Source organism: Anoplolepis gracilipes, chromosome 4, assembly GCF_047496725.1.
Source record: "Anoplolepis gracilipes chromosome 4, ASM4749672v1, whole genome shotgun sequence".
In the NCBI taxonomy this organism is placed as follows: domain Eukaryota; kingdom Metazoa; phylum Arthropoda; class Insecta; order Hymenoptera; family Formicidae; genus Anoplolepis; species Anoplolepis gracilipes.
The window spans coordinates 3,546,932-3,571,526 of NC_132973.1; the positions used below are offsets into that span (position 1 = coordinate 3,546,932).

The 24,595-nt window shown below is 28.6% G+C and overlaps 4 protein-coding genes across 11 annotated transcripts in view; 1 reads left to right on the plus strand and 3 right to left on the minus strand.

The window, feature by feature from the left end:
- Positions 1–6,733, minus strand: part of Svp (steroid receptor seven-up, isoforms B/C) — a 278,507-nt gene extending 271,774 nt beyond the window's left edge. The window contains exons 1-3 of one of the 2 annotated variants that reach the window (XM_072891408.1): positions 6,329–6,733; positions 5,892–5,976; positions 5,711–5,804 (exon numbers count right to left, since the gene is read on the minus strand). The gene's annotated coding sequence lies outside the window, so the exon portion shown is untranslated. Of the gene's footprint in view, positions 1–5,710; positions 5,805–5,891; positions 5,977–6,135; positions 6,300–6,328 lie in introns of those variants that run through there. The other variant, XM_072891409.1, reaches the window with a different exon arrangement.
- Positions 6,734–7,575: 842 nt separating this feature from the next.
- LOC140665368 (sorbitol dehydrogenase) lies at positions 7,576–14,234 on the minus strand. The gene is made up of 8 exons (XM_072891411.1): positions 14,101–14,234; positions 12,156–12,189; positions 11,144–11,304; positions 10,810–10,973; positions 10,046–10,230; positions 8,942–9,120; positions 8,726–8,847; positions 7,576–8,356 (listed from the first exon to the last, which is right to left on the minus strand). Exons 1-8 carry the CDS (start codon positions 14,152–14,154, stop codon positions 8,203–8,205), a joined length of 1,053 nt encoding a protein of 350 aa, XP_072747512.1. The 5' UTR covers positions 14,155–14,234; the 3' UTR covers positions 7,576–8,202.
- Riok2 (RIO kinase 2) lies at positions 14,100–18,086 on the minus strand. 5 transcript variants are annotated; one of them, XM_072891401.1, is made up of 6 exons: positions 17,678–18,086; positions 17,292–17,433; positions 16,823–17,201; positions 16,464–16,748; positions 15,699–16,367; positions 14,100–14,628 (listed from the first exon to the last, which is right to left on the minus strand). In XM_072891401.1, exons 1-5 carry the CDS (start codon positions 17,741–17,743, stop codon positions 15,716–15,718), a joined length of 1,524 nt encoding a protein of 507 aa, XP_072747502.1. In that variant the 5' UTR covers positions 17,744–18,086; the 3' UTR covers positions 14,100–14,628; positions 15,699–15,715. The 5 variants fall into 5 exon arrangements, with proteins under 5 accessions (XP_072747502.1, XP_072747501.1, XP_072747500.1 ...); XM_072891400.1 differs by having other exon boundaries at positions 14,100–14,789; XM_072891399.1 differs by having other exon boundaries at positions 14,100–14,789; positions 15,695–16,367.
- Positions 18,087–18,145: 59 nt separating this feature from the next.
- Positions 18,146–24,375, plus strand: Egh (beta-1,4-mannosyltransferase egh). 3 transcript variants are annotated; one of them, XM_072891402.1, is made up of 3 exons: positions 18,146–18,598; positions 19,545–20,353; positions 20,670–24,375. In XM_072891402.1, exons 2-3 carry the CDS (start codon positions 19,550–19,552, stop codon positions 21,240–21,242), a joined length of 1,377 nt encoding a protein of 458 aa, XP_072747503.1. In that variant the 5' UTR covers positions 18,146–18,598; positions 19,545–19,549; the 3' UTR covers positions 21,243–24,375. The 3 variants fall into 3 exon arrangements, with proteins under 3 accessions (XP_072747503.1, XP_072747504.1, XP_072747505.1); XM_072891403.1 differs by lacking the exon at positions 18,146–18,598 and adding an exon at positions 18,625–18,966; XM_072891404.1 differs by lacking the exon at positions 18,146–18,598 and adding an exon at positions 19,008–19,432.
- Positions 24,376–24,595: the final 220 nt, after the last annotated feature.

Consider the following 24,595-nt stretch of genomic DNA (forward strand, 5'->3'; position numbering starts at 1 on the left):
AAAAAAAAAATATATATATATGTATATAATGTGCATCACATAAAACCTGAAAAAATCTGAAAAAACATTGTTATTATAGCGTGTTATCTGTTGAATTAATATTGTATGTAATTATCATGGTCATAACGTCAGATAAATTTTTCATTAGCTTGTATAACAATTGACATCCTTCGTAGTATACGATATTCAAACCGCGTAATTAAATCTGAAACGCGGAGGCTAATTACACAATAGCCCTTCGCAGATACGTCGCTCATTACGATTTAGTAATTGTTCCAGCGCGTAATAACCGCCGGTATCTGTACAGTATTATTGTTTGGTGGGGTGTTATTGCCTGAAACACGTATAACGTAATTACTCTAACGCAATTAGGACGCCGCGTATTGGTCTGCTTCTTGTCTCTAGAAACGGACTGCTCTCTCGACACAGATTGAATTAACGAATATTATGGGATAGGCGTCAAACCGAAAATCGATACTACTGTCAACCGCGATTATTAAATTCCGTGCGCAATGATCGTAACTGATGAAAAAGCAGATTGAAATACAGACAGTTTAATAAAAAAAAGTATATACAACGACCTCACATTTAATCTAAAATTTTCTTGCTATCCATATGTTGTACGTATGGTATTATATGAAAAACATATATATATATATATATATATATATATATGGTATTCTATTACATATGGTATTATACGAAAAAAATTAATCCACAAAATAAAAAATAAATAAATAAAAAATTAACTATCCCAATATATAAAAAACATATATACCCTGTCTATATTTTAAACTTTATTCATTCAAAACACATGATTGATTTATTTTTACGAATTATATATATATAATTTCCTATAGAGTATTCGATCTACACATGATGAATCTCATTTCTATGTGATGCAAAATAAATTTTCACACTTCCATTTACTGTCTATAAATTTTCTTTTTTTATATAAAAATTATTAATATAAAGATTAACATAATAATTAAAAGGAAAATATATTTACAAAGTACAAGATATTTATTCTCTTTCTAAAAATACATAAACATACACTGTTTTTCTTATTTCTCGTATTATATAAATGTATTTCACACCCTCTGCATCTACCTGTAGGAATAAAATAATTATATCAAAAAACTAAATAATTATACCAAAATACATATCCAAAAAGAGAAGAGTCGGATTTAAAATCCAAATAGGCCCAGTTTTGGAGATCTGCAAATTGAAGTTTGCAACGATTGTTTGTATAAATAACATTTTCTGCTTAAAATAAAAGTTAGTTATACTAGAAATACATAAACATACAGAAAAATAAAGAAGCAAAGGGAAACAATTCAGTTTGAAAATTCTTAGTAGCTGTCAAGAAAAAAATAAGAATCTAACTAGATATTTTAATTCAAATTCCGAAATCAAAACACATCATCAAAGTTCGTGAAGACAGGGAAAGATCTAATAAAAATTTCTCTTATTATTAATAAAATAATTAGTTAAATATATACACATATATTTTTTTCTAAATAATATAAATCTTAATATTATAAAGAATTCTATGTTAAAAAATGAAGCTAATTAGATCTTTAATGTTCCCTAAACTATTTTTATTTATACAATTCTTTACATACTATGCAATATGTTATGTTTGATCTTGCAATTTTAAATGCACAAATAATAGAACAGTTACGTTACTAAAAGATTATACATTGACACCATAAGTGTACATAATATTATACATGCATATGCATTGCCTTTCCATTGCAACAGATATATTTCAAACACAGGATATTCTACATGCATGTGCCTTAGAAGGGTATACGGTTAGGGTATTAGATGACGATTATCCGAGTATTCCTTTCGATTTTAAGGTTTCTGGCTAGGATCTCTTCATGCTCAGACAACTCGCAGCTGCCAGACCGCAAGACTGATACCGCTATTTCCGCTATTGCCAAAGCACAGCCCTTCGTAAAATGCTGAAAGGCGCACGTGCACGCGAAAAGAAACCGCAAAGTAAAGGTATAAAACTACATATATTAACTTCTGTATGGGAGAAACATCGATCGACTTTATATAGGATATTCTGGAAATCACGCACTCTATCCAAGCTGTAGAAACCATATAATGTGAAGAATAATAACTCTTATAATATTGAGGCATTAATTATTTTGGAGGAAAAATTAAAATTTATAAGATTCTAGCCAATGTATTTAACTTAAAAAAAAAATTGTACGAGAAGATGGTATATTTGTATAATCGAATCCTCGGCTGGGAAGAATGTGTTGAAAACAAGGATATAGTTTCTGAATTATGTGTAATTGTGATTAAAAAGGCACCAAAATTATACGATGATAATAAATAAGAAGTTTAAAGACACATACGAATAAATAAATCATGCGATGAATAAGAAAGCCTACACATTATATAACGAATTACAAAATTTCGACTTATTTTATTCGACAAACTTTTTGCAACGTTACTATATATTCGCGACGCAAATAAAAAAAAATATATCAACAACAGTCCGACAGAACAGGTGAATGCCACGGGTGTTTTTGACAAACGTTTTGTACAGAAACTCCTTACTAATAGAGGTAACAAATAGCGAAGCCATTCTCGCAAGTCAATCCAATTGAACAGACTCAAAAGCGAACAGCGACGAACAAACACGAGCGATCGGTTATCGAAGCGATTAAACGTATATATCACCGTGTCCGTCTGCCTATATCCCGGCCGCGTGCAAATATGCGCGGGCAAACTCGGAAGCCGCACTTCCAACAAGGAAACACCAACCACGTCAACGTGGCGAGCGTTCGTATGCACAACCGGCGCCGTCGTGCTCTCGTGGGAAATGCCGTCAATTATATTTGCGGCATGACGAGCGGCCACGAACAAGCGCGCAAGGTACGCCCGGAGTTCTCGAACGAGCGGGAACGGCCGGTCCCCGCTGTCGTCCTCGTCCTGCCGAATCTGCTCTGTTTGCACCGGCACTCTAATTAATTATCCGCCGTCTCCGATAATGTAACACCGCGCGAGGCGCGTCCCCGTTCTACGAATATCCGAGATTACGACCGTTTCGACTAGCGACAACAGAAAATTTTACACGCATGATTGTGTTCGAAACGAACTTTTGAAAACGACTGTTTTAAGAGAAATTTTTCACCATCCATTGCATTTGCAATATTGACATAAACTTGCGTTTTAAGAAACAATCTCAACGTTAAATACATATTATTAACTCGGAATTAAATATTTAAGAAGTTTATAAAAAAGTATAATACTAATCCGAGATATTAATGTACAAAACTGTATTATTATCAAGTAAAACTTTCACATGTCAGATTTTTTTTAATTAAAATCTGTCAACATTTCAAAGTCAATACTTTGAGCAAAAAAACTGAATTCTAACTATAAGATATTTAATACTGAGACATAACAAATTTTAATTATTAAAGAAAGTAATAGTCAATTAAATTTTAAAAATATAGTAAAAAAAATTATTTTTAAATTAATTCACAATGAAATGTAGCTTTATCATTTTAGATTTGCTAACTAAATGAGTTACAAAATTTACATGTATAAGAAAAGTAGTGATTTTCACCTTAAATAATAATAAACTTTTAATAGGATTTTATATTGAGACTTCAGCAAATGCCTTGTTAAAATCATATTCAATAGTAGAAAAATTTTGTGTACAATCTAACGAAATAATAAAATGGAATTTATTTAATGAACACGTTCACATATTTAGATACATATTTATATTTGATAGCATAGTGGAATGGCGTATTAATTGAAATAATACAAACAGCTATTTTGAAGATATTATCATTGAAAGTAGAATCCAAAAGGAATAAATTTTATTTGATATTTTTCGCTGTTCCAACTTTCCAACGATAAACGGCACGTGCAAACGCAACGCACGAAAGTTATATGCATGTTGACGCTCATCCACCGGATGGACAAATACTCGTCAAGCACCACTCAGTAACGCGGGGAGCTAATAAAAGGAGTCGCGCTGTTCTATTATCAAAGCTTTCTAAGGGTTCGCAGCTAACCGCTTGTCTGTAAATGGGCGCGCGACCCCGCCAAGCTTTTTTTATTACATCGATATCTACAGATGATCAAAGATGAACAAGTTGACTTCATGCATATAATAAAGCTTATGGCAATAGCTCGCAAAATTATGCATTTCTTTCCCTACCCTTCCGATATTTACAAAATGCAATTGTCAAAACCATATCACTGAAGAACTAATCATTAATGAAATAATTAAGGCAATGACATTCATTTCTCTATGTATGACAGTATAAATATAATATTTTTTCAAGCGTCAGAGAACGATATTATTTAATTTTAATTATTTAATTAAATTCATTTACTAACATTACTAATCATAATTCAACAATGATTTTCATGATATTCTGTCTGCAGTTTCTAATTTTACATAATTTATAATTTCTTTCATAAAATTAATAGTATATGTATATTTGAAAACTTGAATTTCACTTTTATTTAACAAAGAGTATTTAATAATATCCTTTAAGCAATTATTCACTCTGCTCTGTATGCGCTATATTTATCATATATAATTTATTTATTTAATCAGTTTATTGTTAACTAAATTGGCTTCAAGACTATGAAGTCTAATACTTACGACGATACGTATACTTGACAGTTTACTCAAGTATAGCTAAAGAACTATATGGAGCATATATTTGAAGTATGTACTCGGTAATATAGAAGGCTAATAGAAGAAGTCACGCAGTGCTATTGTTAGTGAACAATGCTGCAGATGGTTAAAATGATTCTCATCTCTCTATGCTCGCTGTTGAATGCGAGTGCGCGAAACCACTTAATGCGTTTTTGTATACGTTATATTTCAGTGTGAATTGATAATAAACCAAAGTTTTATCGCAAAAAGCGTAGACCATATATAATATTTAGTTACTTACTCAACAACGATTCTGATATCAAAAAGTAAATATTTTAAGTGATAAAGTGTAATCCATATGTGAATTATTAATAAGATATAAAATTGAAATAATATATATATTTCCAAGTATTCTACAAATTACACAACAGTGCTTAATAAAATCATGAGATTTTAATTTCAACTGCCTATATTTTCTTAGATGAACATAACTTTCTTAACAACAGCATTTTTAGAATATAAGCATTATTTTAAATCTTATTATTATTTTCTCTATATTAATATAGAAAATATTTAGTCTCATCACACCGTTTTATATAATAAAAAAATTGTTTCGTCAACATAAATATATGCAGATAATAAATATATCACAGTCTGTTTGCAAATTTGAATTATTATATAATAAAATATTTCAAGCAATTTTACATATCGCTAAGCAACATGCATAAAAGCATAGACATGCAGAAAAATACCATTAACCTTAACAATACCAAGATATTTTCATATGCTACAATTGTCAAAATTTATATACTATGCATTTAATTAAATACATAAAATTATATTTTATATATTACATGTATTTATATATATATATATATATATATATATATATATATATATATTATATGATAAAATAATTTTTTTCCAACATTGAATTAAATTTTTTCATTTCTAGTATTTCTCAAAAAAAGAGAGAATAAAAGTTTTTTAATAATAATAATAAATGGTCATAACATCACCTCTTGGTAATGATAAAGTTGAAATTTTATTTTGCGTACTTACGTTCAGTAGATATTTTATTCCCTCTCATGCTGCGATATAAATAAAATAATCTGTAGAAATTCAACCTTTAAATTCCCTCGCAGTGTTTTGATATCTATAACAATCCAAATCACCAATAATTTTAATAAGAATATTAACATATGCAAATATATCTAAATTATAATATACACAAATTACTTACAAACTTTTTCTCTGGAGTTGTCAGTGATAACGACAATACACTTTGTTGTATAACTTTATAGTTTCAAACTTTTAAAGCTCCCAGTCTGTAACAATAATTAATATTCGCATTTATTGGACAAGAAAATATTATAATTCTTATATCGTTATATTCATAATAATTAAAGAGTTCTAAGTAATATAATAATGTATTATAAAATAATATAACCAAATTTCAAAATTATATAATTAATAAATTTGCCTACACATATGTAGGAATACTATATATATTTGTATACTGTGTACATATTTATTGTTACATTTTATTATTCAATTTATACGGTTAATTTGGTCACAACAGATGAAGACATTTTAAGGTTATCTAAATCCCTATTCCCTCTTATGTTTCTGTAAAGATAACATGAATTTTTTGTAAATAAAATATATTATTAAACAAACCTTAAATCAAATCAAAGTTCTTCAATTAAATTGATGCAATCTAGCATCACATTCGGATCATAAATTGCGTATTCATAAAACACACATTACTCGTTAATTTTGTGATTCAGCGAGATATAATATCAAACGTGGATAATTAGCATCGCTCAAACTAATACATATAACTTATAATTATGTAAAATAATTCATCGTTTCCAAACAAATCGTATCAGACGATACCGAAGAACGCGCGAATCGCGTATATGTGGCTGGATGTGGCGTATAATACATATCGTCCCACTACTTAAGATGGCGACAGCGAGGCATCACGTGGCATCACGACGTCATAGCACGTCATGATCACGTGACTGTTCAAAAGTAGATATTAATACATTTCGCGCTCGTTTGCAATTTTACCGTTTTATGATAGAAAGAGAGAGAGAGAGAAAGAATATTAATGCAATAATACTAGATACCCACAGCCTTGAAAAATGATTGACATATAACTAATTAGCATGAAATATACATACTATTGGCGATAATTATGCTCCAATCGCATTTTCGTTGCATCTCGACGAAAGAATAACGAGATGAAATAGGTGAAACGATTCATCCCAGGCACTCGGTAATGGCTCGTAGATACCGAAATCACGATATTAGCGTAAAATAATTATTGTGCGCGATACTTGTATGACAGTGAACGACTGATACTTTACGAGAGTATATTCGCGACACTTTTTTATACATGAGATTTATTTTTATGAAGTAACAAGCCTGAAAAATACGGAGCGGCTCGTAGACGACTCCGCGAGCTGTCGCGACGCGATTGTAACTGACATGAGATGTATGGTTCGAGAGGCGACGCCGCGAATTTTGAAAAATCAGAACAATAAAACCAATCACAGCACAGCATTTAAACTTATCCTTTTATAGTTTCTACACTTATTATGAAACGAGTATACATTTAGAGAAGATAAAAAGAAAAGAATATAATATAATTATGGAAAAATGCAACAAAAATGAATAGATCTATTATTTAACACGAGTGTAAAATTCGAAATATTTTAGCGATTATTAAAATATTATGTATTAATTCGCAAGCTATGATCGATTCGTAATTGCTATTATTTTATCATGCAATTATTGAAATTGATGAATATAAGTTTAAATCTCTATATAAATTTTAAGTATGTAATTAAAAAATATTAGAATGTAGATGACAGATGCGTTTATGTGTGTTTCAAGGATATATTAAAAATAAAAAAGTCTTATATATTGAGAGACATATATTGAATATACATGTTGATGGATATTTTTTTGTGTTGACAGTTTCATTAAGAATAAAACTTTATTATGTAAAATATAATATTTAAAAAAAATATAAACAGGAATATATATAGATATATATATATATATTGTCGTCATTGAAATTTATCAGTCGTTTCGTATTGCATGTATATCTCCATTCTTTGAAGTTATTATACCTATGTACAATAACGCATTATACATATGCGAGTTTTGCACAATAATTGAAAAATGTTTCTTACATCAGACTAAAATAGTAGATAAGTTGAACGCAATACATAGCGTATAAAGTAGAATTTGACAGAGTATAGTGCTATATGAGATAACATGGTAAAAAATTCATGCAATATTGAAATTGAGATATTCTTCAAAATTTCAGTTTCGTCAACATATATTCATATAGATATATTGAATATATTTATTTAATTTTTTTTCATATTATGTTTGCATATAAGCTATAACATACTACATAAGAATACATAAGAATAAAATTCAGATTAACATGTTATTAAAATTCTTTCTTAACATTTTTTACAAGACGCCATAATTATATTTGAAATGCTAATATCCAAAATCTTGCTATGATCCATTTACTTACAGTGAATCATAACTTTAATAGCACCGTCTGCTCCTGTTCTACTAGTCTCGAACGCTTGTTTGGTCTCCTCTAGTTTGTAACGGTGAGTGATCAATGGCTTTACGTTTACCTTGCCAGACGCGACAAGATTCAATGCGTCATTATAGCTATGAATCGAAAAAATCACTTAGAAAAAGTTTTATTAAACATATTATATATATCAAAGTTTAAATATATATCAAAGTTTTGTTAAATATAATATTAAGTTAATTCTGAATGTCTCTCTAAAGAGTAAATAATTATAATTAAAAAAAAAAAAATATATATGTATATATATATGTCTTAACTATTATTTTTTCAAAAAAGCAGTTATTTATGGTAATAATTAATTTGATCTGAGACAATTTTCTGTGTTCTCAATTTAATTGGGTACAAGGTCTCAAAATGTCATTTATATTTAATATGTAACTCTATTTAATACATCATTATATTTAAAATGTCATTATATTTTAATATTAATGGAAACTTACTCTTACCTATTTGCATACCGGAAAACACCTCTGATGTCGACTTCATTGCATAAGGCACTTAATAATGGAACTTGTACTTCTGGAGCACCCATTCCCACTAGTACCGCAACTCCACCAGGTTTTGTTACCTATATTATAATATATAATATATAATATAATATATATATATCAATATATATATATATATATACATTATAGAGAGATCTATATTTTGAAACTTACAAGCATCGATAAGCGTATCGAAGCTTGTGCACCGGACGCTTCTATTGTTCTGTTAGGTGCATCACCAAAAATTGCATGAATGTCAGCTACTACATCCTTTTCTGATTTATCCTTTTGCAACAGATATGTGGCGTCGGCGCCGAGTTTCTTCGCCATCGCCAGTCTACTTTCTATAAGATCTATAAATATAAATCATGCCTATATTTACATGTCATTTACACTTTCTATAAAATTACATATTACATAGAAATCATTGAAAGAGAACTTATATACTACTTGTAAAATGTATTGTATTATCTATACAAAAGATTATCTATACTAGTATTATCTATACAAAAGAAATATATGTATTAGAAAAAAGATAGTATTTTGAAGAGACACTATTCTATGCTTTTTACACAATTCAAATAGAAAAATGACTACTACATGATACACACCACATTGTGACTATGTGATCTCAACAATGCATGTTCTTATTTCACAGTTAGTATTTGTCATGCTAAGTGATCTCGACAATTTATCTCGCAATCGATTGCAACATAGTTACACAATCTCCATATTTCAAATATAATGTGAATATCTCTTTCTCTCTTTCCCTCTCTCTCTCTCTCTCTCTCTCTCTCTCTCTCTCTCTCTCTCTCTTTATCGATATAATTACGTAATTTGATGAATCTTTTACCATTTGTAAATTCCGATTACAAAACGATTTATCAAATACATTCTCAAAATAATTTCTTTATCACTACGATAATGTAATCACTACAAGTATTTTCCTCCAACGACATTTTGTAGCTCGTTTAATTTTCCATAAACTGATATAAAAACATTAATATGACGAATATATATTATTTTATAATAATAATAAAATAATTTAATAAAAAAAGAAATTTTTAAGAACGTGGCGTGCTTTATTTCATTATTCTTATTATTTTTACTGTAAAAAAATTAACAAAAAATTTACTTGTCAATCTTACGCTTCTTTCAATTGTTTGCAGACTATTTAAATAAAAGTAATGTATACATATTAAATAAATAAAATAAAGAATTATCTAAACTTTCTACACTTTTCTCTTCCGTCTAAGATGTTATCTTTTAACCACATACCCGTGATAACTACTTTGTTTGCGCCCATAGCTTTAGCTACCAATAATGACACCAAGCCAATCGGGCCAGCTCCCAGGATTAATACTGTAGAATCGATGCCGATTCCACCACGTTTGCAAGCAAATACTGCCACATTCAACGGCTCTAAAAGCGCTCCTTCCTCTAAACTCACGTGATCAGGCAATCTGTTACATAATTAATTTTTCTTAATTTACAAAATTATTTCTTTTCATTAAATTATACATATTATATTGAATAAAATTATATATAAGCATTGTACTTATGTTTGCTTATTATTATTTTACAACTAAAATTTATATGAACAAAATATGTAGGGTGTTCCAAGTTTCTTATGCCAACTGCGCTAATACGTTTTACAAGTAGAAATAAGAAGAAAAATGTTATATAGACTTATAAATGCTTTATTAAAAAGTTATAACAAAAATTAAATGAAATGATAATAGACTTTATTATTAATATGATACTGCATTTATCGTATGAGTAAACACAAATCTTGTAAACAGATTAGATTGGTGTTGTGTTTACTACTTGATAACATCGAAGGTAATCATTCTATTATTATTAATATTGATACTTGTAATCAGTAAGTTGTACAACTCACATTTATATGTAGATTTTCATCTACGGTTATTGTAATGAAAATATTGTATTAATCGTATTAATAATAAGAATAGGCGTTATCATACTAGCCCAGTTCGGCAGAAAAAAACTTGGAACACCTATATATAATTAGCTAAACTCACTTGAAGCAGAAATCAGCTGCGTGCTTGTAGAAACGTCTCAAGGCACCATCCACAGGCGGAGTCGCGCAAAACACTACGTCCTGGCATAGATTATAACGTCCCTCCTTGCAAAAATTGCACTTCCTACAGGGAATGCCGGGTTCAACGGCAACGCGGTCGCCAATCTGTACAAGAAATGAAGAATATCCATAAGAGTATATTTTATTATATTTTATTATACATGAAAATAACACAAAACACACATAATTCTTCGATAATAGCGCGCTCAATCTGGTAAAAATATAACTATAAGTAAATGTATATATTATATATGCAACATAAGTGATATACGTACCTTCAAATTCTTAACATTTTTCCCAAGTTTGGCAACAGTACCAGAAGACTCATGACCGATGATCATGGGTTTTTTCACGATAAAATCGCCAATCCTTCCATTAACGAGATAATGGACATCTGATCCGCAAATTCCTACGCATCCCATTTCCAAAAGCACCTCTGCAAAAAATAATATTTTCTATATCTTGCTAGTAATCTATTTTTTATTATCCCTGTCAATATTTTATTCATCATATTCTCGATTATTATATTAGATCAATTTTTCAAATTTTATCATAGTGGAGTAATTTGTTTTTATTACTTTCATTATTACTTTAGTTTTGTTATTATTTTATTTCTCTAATTTTTAAACTAAAATTGTTTCCCAATCTATTAAAAAACAATTCATTGTTTTTCTTATCAATTCTCTAGTATCACGATGTAGTTAACTCTTATTCTAGGTCAATGTTTTATATAGCTCTTTTCGTTTTTTTCATAATTTTACAGTAACTTCTTTTATTTATCTAAAAAAAAACGAGTAAAAATAGAAGATAAAGTATCTTTTCAATTAAAATGTGAAATCTAAATATACTTGTAAATTATTCAACAGTAGCAACTTTAAGAAGAAATTATCTCTTATCACGTTCTTTAGATGTATGTATATATATCTAGAGTGTTAGATATTACTTTGAGCATCATCGCACATGTTAATAGCACTCAATGTAAATTGATTCATAAAAGATGTTATGCAACGCTCAAATAAGTGGCTCTTCTTTCGCATATTAAACAAACATAAAAATGGGTTTTCACGCTCGAGCAAAACTTTTTAAAAAGAATATAATATTGCTAGCACAATGCAAACACAATGATTAATTTATATGGTTTGTGAAAATAATATTGTTAAAGTCAATTACATTCTTTACTTTTCTTATCATTAAGTGTATATTTAAAATTTGTTTATAATATTTATTCTATTGTGATATAATGTTAAGAAAGATAACAATAATAAATAAAAAAGTGATATTTCTTACCATCATCGTCTGGTTCTTCGATACTCGTGTTCTCCTAGAAGAAGAAAGATTAATCAATATTTAACCCATTAGACTTAATCGAAGAATTTTTATAATGATAAAGAAAGATTATCTTATTCATTATCTTATATACATTTTACAAAAAATTATATAAAATGTGCAGAGATACAGGTGCAGAAATATCATCAACTTTAATCTTCAAGAAATGGTTTCAAGTTCGCCTATTCTTTATTTTTTTATTGAAAACTGAAAAAATTGTTTTAATATGATAAAGAGATTCTTTTATTTAATGCAAATGTTCGAATGCAAATTTAAAGATCAATAAATTACGTGCTAAGTGCAATCAATTTACAAAGCGGCTGCATTCTCTTGTATTAAGAGTCAACGCGTATCGCAAAAATGATAACTTCAAACGTTAACAAATCCGCACATTTACGATAATCTCAATAAGACTATCCATCATATTCATTACCTTATATTCGTATTTCGTGTGTTAGAAATATATAAATAAAATTATCTATAGCTTTCCTGTTTTTTTACAAAAAACAAGTATAATTATATACGCGATGCTACGTTATTTTTATTTAAAAGATCAGTAAGTACAGAAGAATTGTTAGAAATTTATTTTGTAAAATTATGAATCTATTTGTGATATTCGAGATTTCCTCCCTTTCAAAAAAATAACTAATTATTTTACTACATTAATTATTCTGTATATATTATTAATATAAAAAATAACTTTATATTTTACAATATATCTTAAGCAATATTAACGTCAATTTATAAACTAAAATTGACGTAAATAGAACTAAAATCAAGTAAACAATTGTAATCTCTTTCTCTCTCTCTCTCTCTCCCTCTCTGTCTGTCTGTTTGTCTCTGTCTCTCTTTCTCGGTCGGAAAAGTATTATTATTATTATTATAACGTTTATTTAACTGATGTGATACATAATCAAAACAAACATCACCTTTATTTTTTTCGAAATATGTAGAGATCTATTCTTTCTAGCTATATTATTTTACACTCTCTGTATTCAAAATAAACATATATTCGAGCAGTGAAAACAAATATAAGAAAATCTAAAAAAATATATAAAAGCAAATAAAGTCAAATTTATAAACTATAAATAGACGCGAAATTTAATAAAATGTTAAAATATAAAATATTATAAATTTATGAAATTATTAAAGATATAAAACTAGATTATGAATATACGCGAATAAATTATAAGGCATAAGTAGAAATAAAAACAAATGTCGTAAAATACAAAAATCGTGAAAAACAAAAAAGAGAGAGACAAGAAACGCAATTAAAAATATAAAAGAAAATAAATGTTATAAATTTTTTTTAGATAAGCGTTATAAATACTACGAAAATCACAAATTTAATAGGATAATATTTTAAAATAAAAATTATATTATTATATTATAATATTATATCTCCGATATTATGCAAAAATTATAATTGCCCTGCAATTAATTATATGAAATAAAAATAGTTATCATTTTTCAAGCTATTAATAAAACAATGTATTAATAATGTTTTGACGTGGCATTTACGCTATTTTTTTCATCGTCCTTCATAACCCGGAAAAAAAAGTTGGTCATATATGGATTTTGTCAATATCTGATCATGTCTTACAAAGTATAGTCATACATAATATTATATGATAATTAAATAAAGTCATATGATATCATATATGATTTTATTTAATTATCATATTATTATATATAACTATATTTGGCAAGATGTGCTCAGATATTGACAAAATCCATATATGGCCAATTTTATATGGACTTTTTTTTCCCGGGAAGTTATAATAAAATATTAGATTAACGAAAATTGCAAGCTTAATCAAAAGATCATAAGAATGATGCACTCGATTCAAGCACGAGCAGGCGCAGTAGTGCAAGCTTATCATCTGCATTTGCATGAAATACTAACCAGGCGCAAATCGTTGATGCCATACAATACAGCACTGAGATTGTTCTGAGGCATGGTTTGGAGATTTAATAAGAAAAGATACTGCAACGAGATGCGATCCGCTTGTCGTTGAAGAAATTCACACTTAAGGATAAGCACAGGACGGGCGAAACCAAGAAACTCAACGTTCACGAGAGAATCGCTGCTATATATACACGCGTCGCAGTTGTACGTATATATACTTTGCTATCACCAGTCTTATTATCGTCCGCTAGACTTTATTCCACCACTACCAGCAGCGAGTATTCTTTCGATGGGCGCGAATTTATTGAACTCTTCGAGTTTTTCATATTTCGCAATTACACCATTGGCGTTGTGTCGCGGAGATACACTATTTTGTTGGAACTAATAAATCGATCCGCGCACCGTATATTCCAATCTTGCTTTTCCTTCCAGCTGTCAATGAGCCTTATGTCCTCGCAGTCACGTGTGGCGTTGTACATTTGTAAAGTAACGTGATGTAATATACCATAAGATATATAACACAATCTATAGATTATACTTTCATTTATACATTGATTAAACTGCTGATTAAATTGTTGCTTCTTGTAGTAGAATTAATAACATTTAAAGTTTCTTTGGGAATTTTAGAAATCTTATAAATATGTATATATGTTTATCTTCATCTAGTGCATGACTTGTATATATATCTAGAAAAAAGATATATTTTTTAAAACTATAGCAATTGATTCGACGTGAAAAGAAAGAATTTTGTTAAATTCTAGATGGAAGAGAGTAAAGGAAGAAATAAAAAAAATTCAGCTATAAAATACGTCCTACAAATATCACATATCAGAAAAACATTGTAATGTAACATATGTTAAAATATAAGAATTTCACTTTTGGGTCCAAGAATAGAGTTTTTGTTTAATATATGAGAAAAATCTTTTTAAAATATCTATGTTTAATTTAGCTCACAAACTATCCGATCTTAAAATAATTTTCAAATTAATATTCATATTGACAATATTGTACTCAAGGTGAAACTGTTTATTAATAATGTATAAATCTTATGTACGTTAATTTTCAAGTCGGATTTAATAGAAGGCGAATCATAATATCATTTTGTTGTATTGAAACTAATATATTCTGTAATTATGTACTAGTCATGTCATATTATTAAGAATATTATTAATATGCATGAATGAATAATATATTAATTATGTATAATTGGAACAAATAACGGATTGAGTATTTCTGAGACGACTACGTTTTATATAGAATTATTGTCTTTCTACAAGGAGAAAAATATTCAACATTAACATTATGAACGTTTCTACAGTTATCTCAAATATGTTTACTATCTTATCTAATCAAAATTAAATGCACGCATGTAGTTTTTAAATAAAACTTGAGAAAAACAAGAAACATGTTTGTGTTGTGTAATTATGTAACGTATTAGCGTAACGCACATACAGCACATATAAGATAACAATATGATAGCAATAGGTATAGTGGGAGTGTAACATGTGGAAAAATCCATTTATATTCGCAAATATGTATTTATATCAAATTATTAACAAAATATCTTTTTAATTAGAGTTAAATGACTTACATACAATATATGACCAGTGTTTCATTCCAAACTCCAAATTCCTGTTAAACTGTCTTTAATTGTATCCCTATTTTCCCTTCGTGTCCTCGTCACTACGCTCGCTTCTCCTTTAACTAGTAGTCTCCTTGATTGACTCTTCTTTTCGCGATTGTCAAGCGCGAGTTTCACTCTTTTTTTTATCATTTCTGGTGCAATTGTAGCAGCTGTTGAGACACTTCGTATACTTCGAACGTCATCATAATCGTTAATGGATGCTTCATCTTCCGCATTTGATAATAAATCATATAATGCATGTTTGCTATGTTCTTTATCAACTGCTATATTTTCTATAGCTAAATCTTCATTATTCTCTTTGCATTTATTTTCTGAATTATTTTGTTTCTCAAAATATATTATTGTAGACACTTCCTCAATATGTTTATTTTTTATCACTATATCATGTGTAAAAACAGAATCTTCTTTTTTAGAGATTTCAGGTTCAAGTTGTATATTGTTTATTTGATCTTCTAAATCTTCGACATTATTAATACAATTCTCGTATGTTTCTGTTTCACTGTCTTCTTCGTTTTCAACTTCATTTTCTATTGTTACGTTCAGTTCTTTTAAGAGATCCTTTTGCATCTGTTTCATTAAACCACTAGCATGGACCTCAGCATCTATGCAATCCTCACGACTGTAAGAAATCAAACGTTATTTATTAATAAATTAATAAAAGATGTAATAATTAAGAATAATAGAAATGAAAACTATACATTCTTTTACTACTTACGATATATCTTGAAAAGTTGGGTACAGTTCACTCACAAATCCAAAACGTCTTTTAAAGAAATCACGAATACAATTTACATCTCTTTGAAAATATTCTTCTGCATTCTCATGTTCCGTAGAAATCATCTGTGGAAAATCAATAATAACTGGCTTGCCATCATCTTTGATCATTATGTTAAATTCATTAAAGTCCCCGTGTATAACACCATGATTTGCCAATCTAACAATCAAATCCATGAGTTCATCGTACAATGCTTCCACATTGTTTACTTCATGTACATTACATCTGTAAATAAAATAAGCTGTAATTAAAGCAGTATATAAAACTATACAGTATCCAAGTGTTATTGATAAACTTACAGAGGTCCACCTTCAACCAGCTCCATTATAACGCAATGCCTGTTAAAATCAATTGGCTTTGGCACAGGGAAACCTCTATCCAAGAGCACTTTCATATAGGCAAATTCTCTGGTTGCCGAAATTCTTGATAAATATAACCAAGATGCGGAATGCCTGTGCTGATGATAATCCCTTTTTCCCTTAATATTTCGGAAGCATGTTCTACCTAGTCTGTGTAACTTTAGACATAAAGAGGTCCCCTCATCATTGGCGACAATATAGATATTAGATTCCTTGCCAACACCAATCTGATTACCAAAAGAAGAAATTGTTCCTCTGTGTGTTAAGACTTTCAAAGCCAAGTAATCATAACCAGCATTTGTCAATCGATAACCATCATCTAAAAATTTATTAAAATTTATTAAACATTTTTTTAAATGCGTTTTTAATAAAACTTAGAATTATATGCAACTGATTTTCAATATCTCACATCGCATTCCTCGTTCATAACTAAGCAACTTGTGCTTACACAAATCTTTCAACAATTTTTGAACTCCGCCATAACGCAGATTTGCTATTTTTGCAGCAAGTATTCCAGGTACAAGTTCGTGATTTTTTGAGCATATTTCAATCTAAAAAAAGAAATTAAATAAATATTTAGTTTAATTATTCTAAATAAATAAAATATTTTTTGTATAAAAAAAATATTTTAAAAGTTAAAAGCCATTATTTGACGCAATAAAATGTGTACAATTTTATTGTAAGAAAATGAGATCATTAAGAAAAAAGTATTATAAGTTTTTCGAATAATTTGTAATATTTTATTTTAAAAAATACAAAAAAATTAAGAAATTCTATAGGTTAAGAAATACATACCGCTGTTAAAACACGAAAATCTTCTGCTGTCAAATATCGCAACAATTTAACATCCAATTTTCCCATGTTTGCTAATAAATATAAATACGTACAAGCTATAAATTCAGAGTTTTTAAGATATTTTTCCCTCTTGATTATTAGCTTGTCTGATATGTGCACGCTATTTTGTAGAATTGATGTGAAATATCATAAAGGCTTATTCAGATTGACGGGACAGAATAATTAACCAATCGCGTGACCGTATAATATAAAGGCTGTTATTTGCTGCGTCCTTTATACAAAACTGTCATTAGAGTTGACTTTCTGTGTATAATATGTATTACATGGTTGTTTATGCCCGAGTACAAGCAGTTTGTAGTACGTCCTCTATTTTTTCTCCTTTTCTGTCCAACACTTAATTATGTATCTCTTTCATTTTAATTGCAGAAAGAATAATATGGTATATATATATATATATATATATATACATACAGACCTTGTACATAGTCCATTTAAATTGAGCACAATTACGCGCAGTAGCATAACGTGAACATTACAATAAAGCATCCGACAAGTTCTCTCTTCGAGAGAAGGCATCGATCGCTCGTCCCTCTTCGAGATTACTTAGTTCAGACGATATATAAAAAGCGAGAACCGGGCGTCGAATCCTCGAATCGTTGACCGTATATATATATATATATATATATAGTTATATATACGTGTGAGTGTGTGTATGTTGTGTGTGTGTGTGTGTGGCGCGCGCAAAATCGAGCGCGGCGTCCGCGAGACGGTATTGAAATTATACGTTGAAATTATGAAAATGCATTCACGCAACGACTCGATAGCGCGTTAAATCGACCGTTGCAATCGCGGACAATGGGAAGTGTCATCGGCGCGTCCACAATAATCACGCACACCTAAGAATTCATCGTCAAACCGCAGGTATGTACATATATACATACATAATTTCATTAGCGCGGTGCGCTAAAGAACACATCGAGCTTCTTGACGTTTACATGTATTTGACAGCCCGAAAGTGACAGGAGGTGCGCGCCTAACCTCCTCCCCGCGAATTTCGAGGCTGCGCGCGACATTTATTACACGACCCTCGTTTACGGCTGGTATGCCAGGTATCCCGTTCTCACAACATTCTACAAATCATGTCGCGGTTACGTATCGCGAGAAAGAAGTGCGATATCGATAAGCACAGGAGAGTGCCGCGTTATCGCCGATAGTGAGTGAAACGTTTTCGCGAATCGAAGTCCATCAGATTTCAGAAGGATATTCGCGAGAAGTGTCCCTTAATTGCGGTAATGCTCCAGCTATAGCAATCAAATTTGACAACCGGTATCTTAAGTCAATTTTTCGTGAAAAGATTGTGTTAGTTCGCGGTAAACTAGACGTCTCATATTTCACTTATCAATTCGTTTTTTATCTCACGACAGAATTCTGAGTCATCACTTTATATGAACCAATTCTAGTTTTCTAAAGTCTTGAGTTTTTCTATTGGCAACACAATTTAGTCGACCGTGACATGTAGCAATGCTGTACATTGTGTATTTATATGTGTGTATTTATATAGCTAGGTGTATGTACGCATAGATAGAATGTAATGATAGAACTGAAGGCCAAATTAATCTTCGCTATGAAGTTCAAAAATAGTTGCTCTCATCATTCACTAAGCATGCCAAGTATTATGATTTAGTTCAACTTGTTCCTTTAAAATCAATCAATCACAGAAATTATGAAACACAATCTTTGATATTTTGTAACATGGTATTGATAAAATTAATAAACTATTGTACTTTTAATTGTGCTTGTTCACTTTAAGTATAGTTTAAATTTATAAGTGCAATATTATTCATCTGATATGTCTTATAATTTGCAGGAATAATGTTGAGCAGTATAACAAAACATATTTTACATTGCTGCCTGCTGCTCATAGTCATACTGGTATTCGAATTTGTATCTGGTGGACTTCGATGGAACGCAGATCAAAAAGAAGAGATTGATCCATGGGCACAATATGGCATTATTGGTGCAATCACTTTGTACCTGTTGCGTACAGTGACATTTCTTTCCTTGCCTCAAGTTTTATTCAATTTCATAGGATTAACAATATACAATGCATTCCCTGATAAAGTAATCTTGAAAGGTTCACCCCTACTTGCTCCATTCATCTGTATAAGAATAGTGACTCGTGGTGATTACCCACAATTAGTGAAGACAAATGTGAAGAGAAATTTAGATAAATGTATAGAGGCTGGTCTGGAGAATTTTCAAATAGAAGTAGTGAGTGATAAACCAGTAGGTTTAACACCACATCGTAGAGTAAGAGAAGTTGTTGTCCCTCCAAATTATCGCACAAGTAGTGGTGCCTTATTTAAGGCTCGTGCTTTGCAATACTGCCTCGAAAGTTCGGTAAACGAATTAGCTGATCATGACTGGATTGTCCATCTTGATGAAGAAACCTTAATGACTGAGAATTCCATTCGTGGGATATTGAATTTTGTATTGGATGGCAAACATCAATTTGGCCAAGGATTAATCACATATGCTAATGAGGATGTTGTTAACTGGATCACAACATTAGCTGATAGTTTCAGAGTAGCGGATGATATGGGAAAGTTAAGATTACAATTCACCATGTTTCACAAGCCATTTTTTAGTATGAAAGGGTCCTATGTTGTCACACAGGTAATTTTTAATCATATTTTATTAATCTATCCAATTTATTAATCTTATTACAAAAAAACTTCAAATTTTATTTATTATAAAATTTATTATAAAATATATTCTCTCTCTCCCCCCCTCTCTCTCTACCCCTCTCTCTCTCTCTCTCTATATATATATATATATATATATATATATATTTTTTTTTAATTATAAAATTTTAAAATTAAAAAATTAATGTTAATATTAATAAAATATTTAAAAAAAACAGTGACAAATATATTTATTATTTTCTTATTTTTATATAGGTCAGGTTTTTCTTATAAAATATGCATTACAGATGGGAGCAGAAAAGCAGGTTTCATTTAATAACGGATTAGATGGTTCTGTCGCCGAGGATTGTTTCTTTGCGATGAAAGCATTTTCCAAAGGATATACGTTTAATTTTGTAGAAGGCGAAATGTGGGAGAAATCGCCATTCACTCTATGGGATTTTGTACAGCAAAGAAAAAGATGGCTACAAGGTATATTACTTGTCGTGCATTCCAAAGCAATTCCATTGAGAAAAAAATTATTGCTGGGTATTTCGTGTTACTCATGGGTGACGATGCCTCTTTCCACTTCAAATATTGTCTTAGCCGGATTGTGTCCGATTAACTGCTCGCCATTGATCGATTTTCTATGCGCTTTTATTGGCGCAGTAAATATTTACATGTATGTGTTCGGAGTAGTTAAATCGTTTTCCTTGTATCGTTTCGGTGTGGCCCGATTTATGCTTTGCATATGCGGCGCATTATCCACCATTCCGTTCAATATAATTATCGAGAACGTCGCTGTCATATGGGGCTTATTTGGTAAGAAACACAAGTTCTATGTTGTTAACAAAGAATACAGACCACCAGTGACTGTATGATGTGTCATCAGTTTAGAGCTCTTATCTAACTGGTGCATACTAAGCAGCAGTATAAAGTTTCCATTGTGCATGCGCATATAATTAGTACCTGTAAATTTACATAGGAAAAACGCATTACTCTCACAAATATTTATAAGTATCTAGTATTACATAGGAATTACAAAATTCCTAAGCTAAATAGAGTGGCAAATTTTATGTAAAGTAAAAGATAAAATAATAGCAATAGATATAGGTTCAGTATTAAAAATATATTCTGCATTGGCATTAGAGCATCGCGCCAAATCTCTATTAAAAGTACTTGTCACTTATCAAAAATATTTATGCCAATATCTTGTTCTCATAGTACAAGTCATACATGTCATGTGTACTTTGATCTCATGTAAAAGTAGCATTCACTAAGTTATAAATTATTTTACATGTTCCTCTTTTCACATTAAATTTACACATATCTTTACATATTAATTTTAAATGTCAATGTAATTTTCAATGCATTAATTCTTGTCGTGTTCAGAAATATTTTATTTTTGTCATATGTCAGTATTTTTTTTTTCTTAATATTGCTTCGTGAAGTGTTATGCATATTGATAACAATTTCATATTGACATTTTCTGAAGTATTTATATTATTTTATTTAATAGCAATAAGTCATATATTGTTATAATTCGCGAAACTGTGATAAATCTTGTTTCGCCTATTTTATATTTCAGAAAAATATACATAATTTTATTAAATATACGCAAAAAAACACAATTTAAGAATGATGTAATAAGAGTCACAAAATATTTCATTTTTTTATATCAGGATATTTAGTGGTTTTATAAAATGTTTTCAATTTATAAATTTTATAAATATTATGGATTTTAATCAATAACAAAATATATTGGTGTACTAATTATATTGATTAATAAATCCAATATGATTAGTGTGTGTGTGTGTATACAGTACTTAAGATTATCTTAATTATTTAACAGAAGAGATGAACACCTTTAAACATTTTATCTTTAAAAAGATAAAATTATGTATTTATATTTTTTTTCTGATAAAACTAAAAAAAATATCTTCTAAAATAAAAATTAGTATTTTAGATATTATAATATATTTATATATGAACAAATTATGATTATATATATGCGGAAAAGTTAAAAAAATTAAAAGAGATTAGAAGAAATATAAAAATAAATGTTTATCTATAAAAAAAAAAAAAGTTTTAAGTTTAATACTATTAAATTTTTCTTTACATATATGTGACTACTTAAACTGTATTTTATGTTATTAGTTTTCGCATGACATATCTTCGAAAAAATAAAGTTAATGCGAGAAATTTTTTAAATAATGTGATTTTGCTATGCAATGCATAATATTTTATTAAATGACATGTATGAAAAAGAATCATTCATGAAAAAACATGTTTAAATTATCATTTTGTCACAATTACACATTTTTAGAACACATCTGTATTAATATTTGTTGGTTTTAACATTTACAATGTATCTGTTAAATAAATTTTTTAAAATGCTGTTTTTAACTTAATAATCAAGTTAGGGCTTCCCACATATACGTACATGTAACACACAAAGCATTGATTTTTATAAACTAATGTTTTTAGAAGTTTAAAAGTTTTGTCTTTTATGATTCATAACAAATGATGATATGGAATGGACTTAGGAGTAACAAAGCAATATATTTAGCAAGACTTATTATATCTAGTCAAGAAGATATAAAGAATATTGAAAAGCACGAAAATTTCCATCATATGCATGTATAAATAAATAATATAAACTTAATATCATGCAGTGTTAGTATAACATTGAATATAATTATTCCCAAATATTTTGTTTTGATAAAGAACAAAAGTTGTAATTTTAAAGAGATTTGAAAATTTTTTTTATTCTTCAATAATTAAATTTTATTAACATTTTTTTCACATAGAGATAAATTATGTCGGTTTAAATCGCTACGTTCAGCACTGACATAGAATTAATATTATAATATTGATATTATAGAGCTCACATGATAATTTTATTGTTTTATATTATTATATATTTTCCATATAATTGTTTTATTAGAATTGCTACAATTATATTGATTTCGTGTTGATTGTAACAGTTTTAATATTTTATGATTGCATAATTATATTACATAATATTATTGTATAATCACGAATCGAGCATATTATGTTGCATCTCTTATACATTGTATAATTAGATATTCAAACAGTTACACACATTTTCTAGAATATTTTATCGCATAAAAAATGAATAAGTTTGTACACTAGTCTCATATCTCAGCCATTTATTTTATCATCCAAGCATCAATGCTAGTATAAATCGAACATAAAGATATTTTATAAATGGAGAAATGTAATTTATGTTATTTTGACAAATGTAAACCAAAATTTTTCAAATTTTTTAATTTAAATCTTTTTAATATTGATATTTTTTGCTTTTCCAAATATTTTCAAGAGATCATGGTATAGATGAATATAAAAGAATTTTATAATAAGCAAAAGATTATCTTTGAGTATGCTAAAAATGTTTTAAAACGAAAGGTTATCTTGTGTGTGGAGTAAGCTAAAAATTTTTTAAAGTGAAAGGTCTTGCAATAAGTTAAAATTTATTTATTTGCATTTTATTTTCTTGAAATTTATCTATTTATAATACGTATATAATGATTACATAACTTTTATGCATTAATTAAATATGGATCGAATTAGATGTAACAACTTCAACAATGGTTCAAACAACAGTTTTTTTTTTAAATTACAAAAGATAATAGAGACAACTTATTGTTAGCATAACTATTTTTATTCAATTATCTTTAAGTATTATATTTTATGTAGTTATTAATTTGAATGTTTTATTCGAAATTATTTTATTTTTATCATTTGTCACATGCATGTACTAATTAATTTTGCGTTTCTCTTTAAACCAGTGATTAATTGTGTATTACATATTACATAACATTTCTATATTATACATATTATATTAGGTGAAGAAGTTTATAGTAATATCAGATCATAATTATTGTAAAATTCTGGATTGTTATTGACAGTTGTACGGCTAAAATTTATAAGAAAAACATTAAAAACTTTGAATTATATATATTGAGAAAAATAAAAATAAAATTCATACTAGACGATTATATTTTGCAATAAATGTATGCATTATTTTTATCTTTTAGAATATAAGAGAGCTTTCATCGTTTTTCTAATAATATTTTATTATTTGACGTACTGTCAAAACATGTGCGATTTTAAAATTTTATATTGTAATAAATTCTCACTGAGAATCTATATTTATAATTATGCTTTAATTTAGTATATATGAAGATATATTATTACGAAGATTTATTAA

Bases quoted from the DNA above. Each gene is read 5' to 3' on its own strand.
- LOC140665368 (XM_072891411.1), bottom strand. From the start codon at position 14,154: ATGCCTCAGAACAATCTCAGTGCTGTATTGTATGGCATCAACGATTTG. The intron at 10,974-11,143 runs GTACGTATATCA...TTTCTTGTACAG, and splicing joins AAAATGTTAAGAATTTGAAG to ATTGGCGACCGCGTTGCCGT. The intron at 10,231-10,809 runs GTGAGTTTAGCT...ATTATGTAACAG, and splicing joins GCAGCTGATTTCTGCTTCAA to ATTGCCTGATCACGTGAGTT.
- Egh (XM_072891402.1), top strand. From the start codon at position 19,550: ATGTTGAGCAGTATAACAAAACATATTTTACATTGCTGCCTGCTGCTC. The intron at 20,354-20,669 runs GTAATTTTTAAT...TATGCATTACAG, and splicing joins GGTCCTATGTTGTCACACAG to ATGGGAGCAGAAAAGCAGGT.
- Riok2 (XM_072891401.1), bottom strand. From the start codon at position 17,743: ATGGGAAAATTGGATGTTAAATTGTTGCGATATTTGACAGCAGAAGAT. The intron at 17,434-17,677 runs GTATGTATTTCT...TTCTTTTTTTAG, and splicing joins ATTTTCGTGTTTTAACAGCG to ATTGAAATATGCTCAAAAAA. The intron at 16,368-16,463 runs GTAAGTAGTAAA...GATTTCTTACAG, and splicing joins CCAACTTTTCAAGATATATC to TCGTGAGGATTGCATAGATG.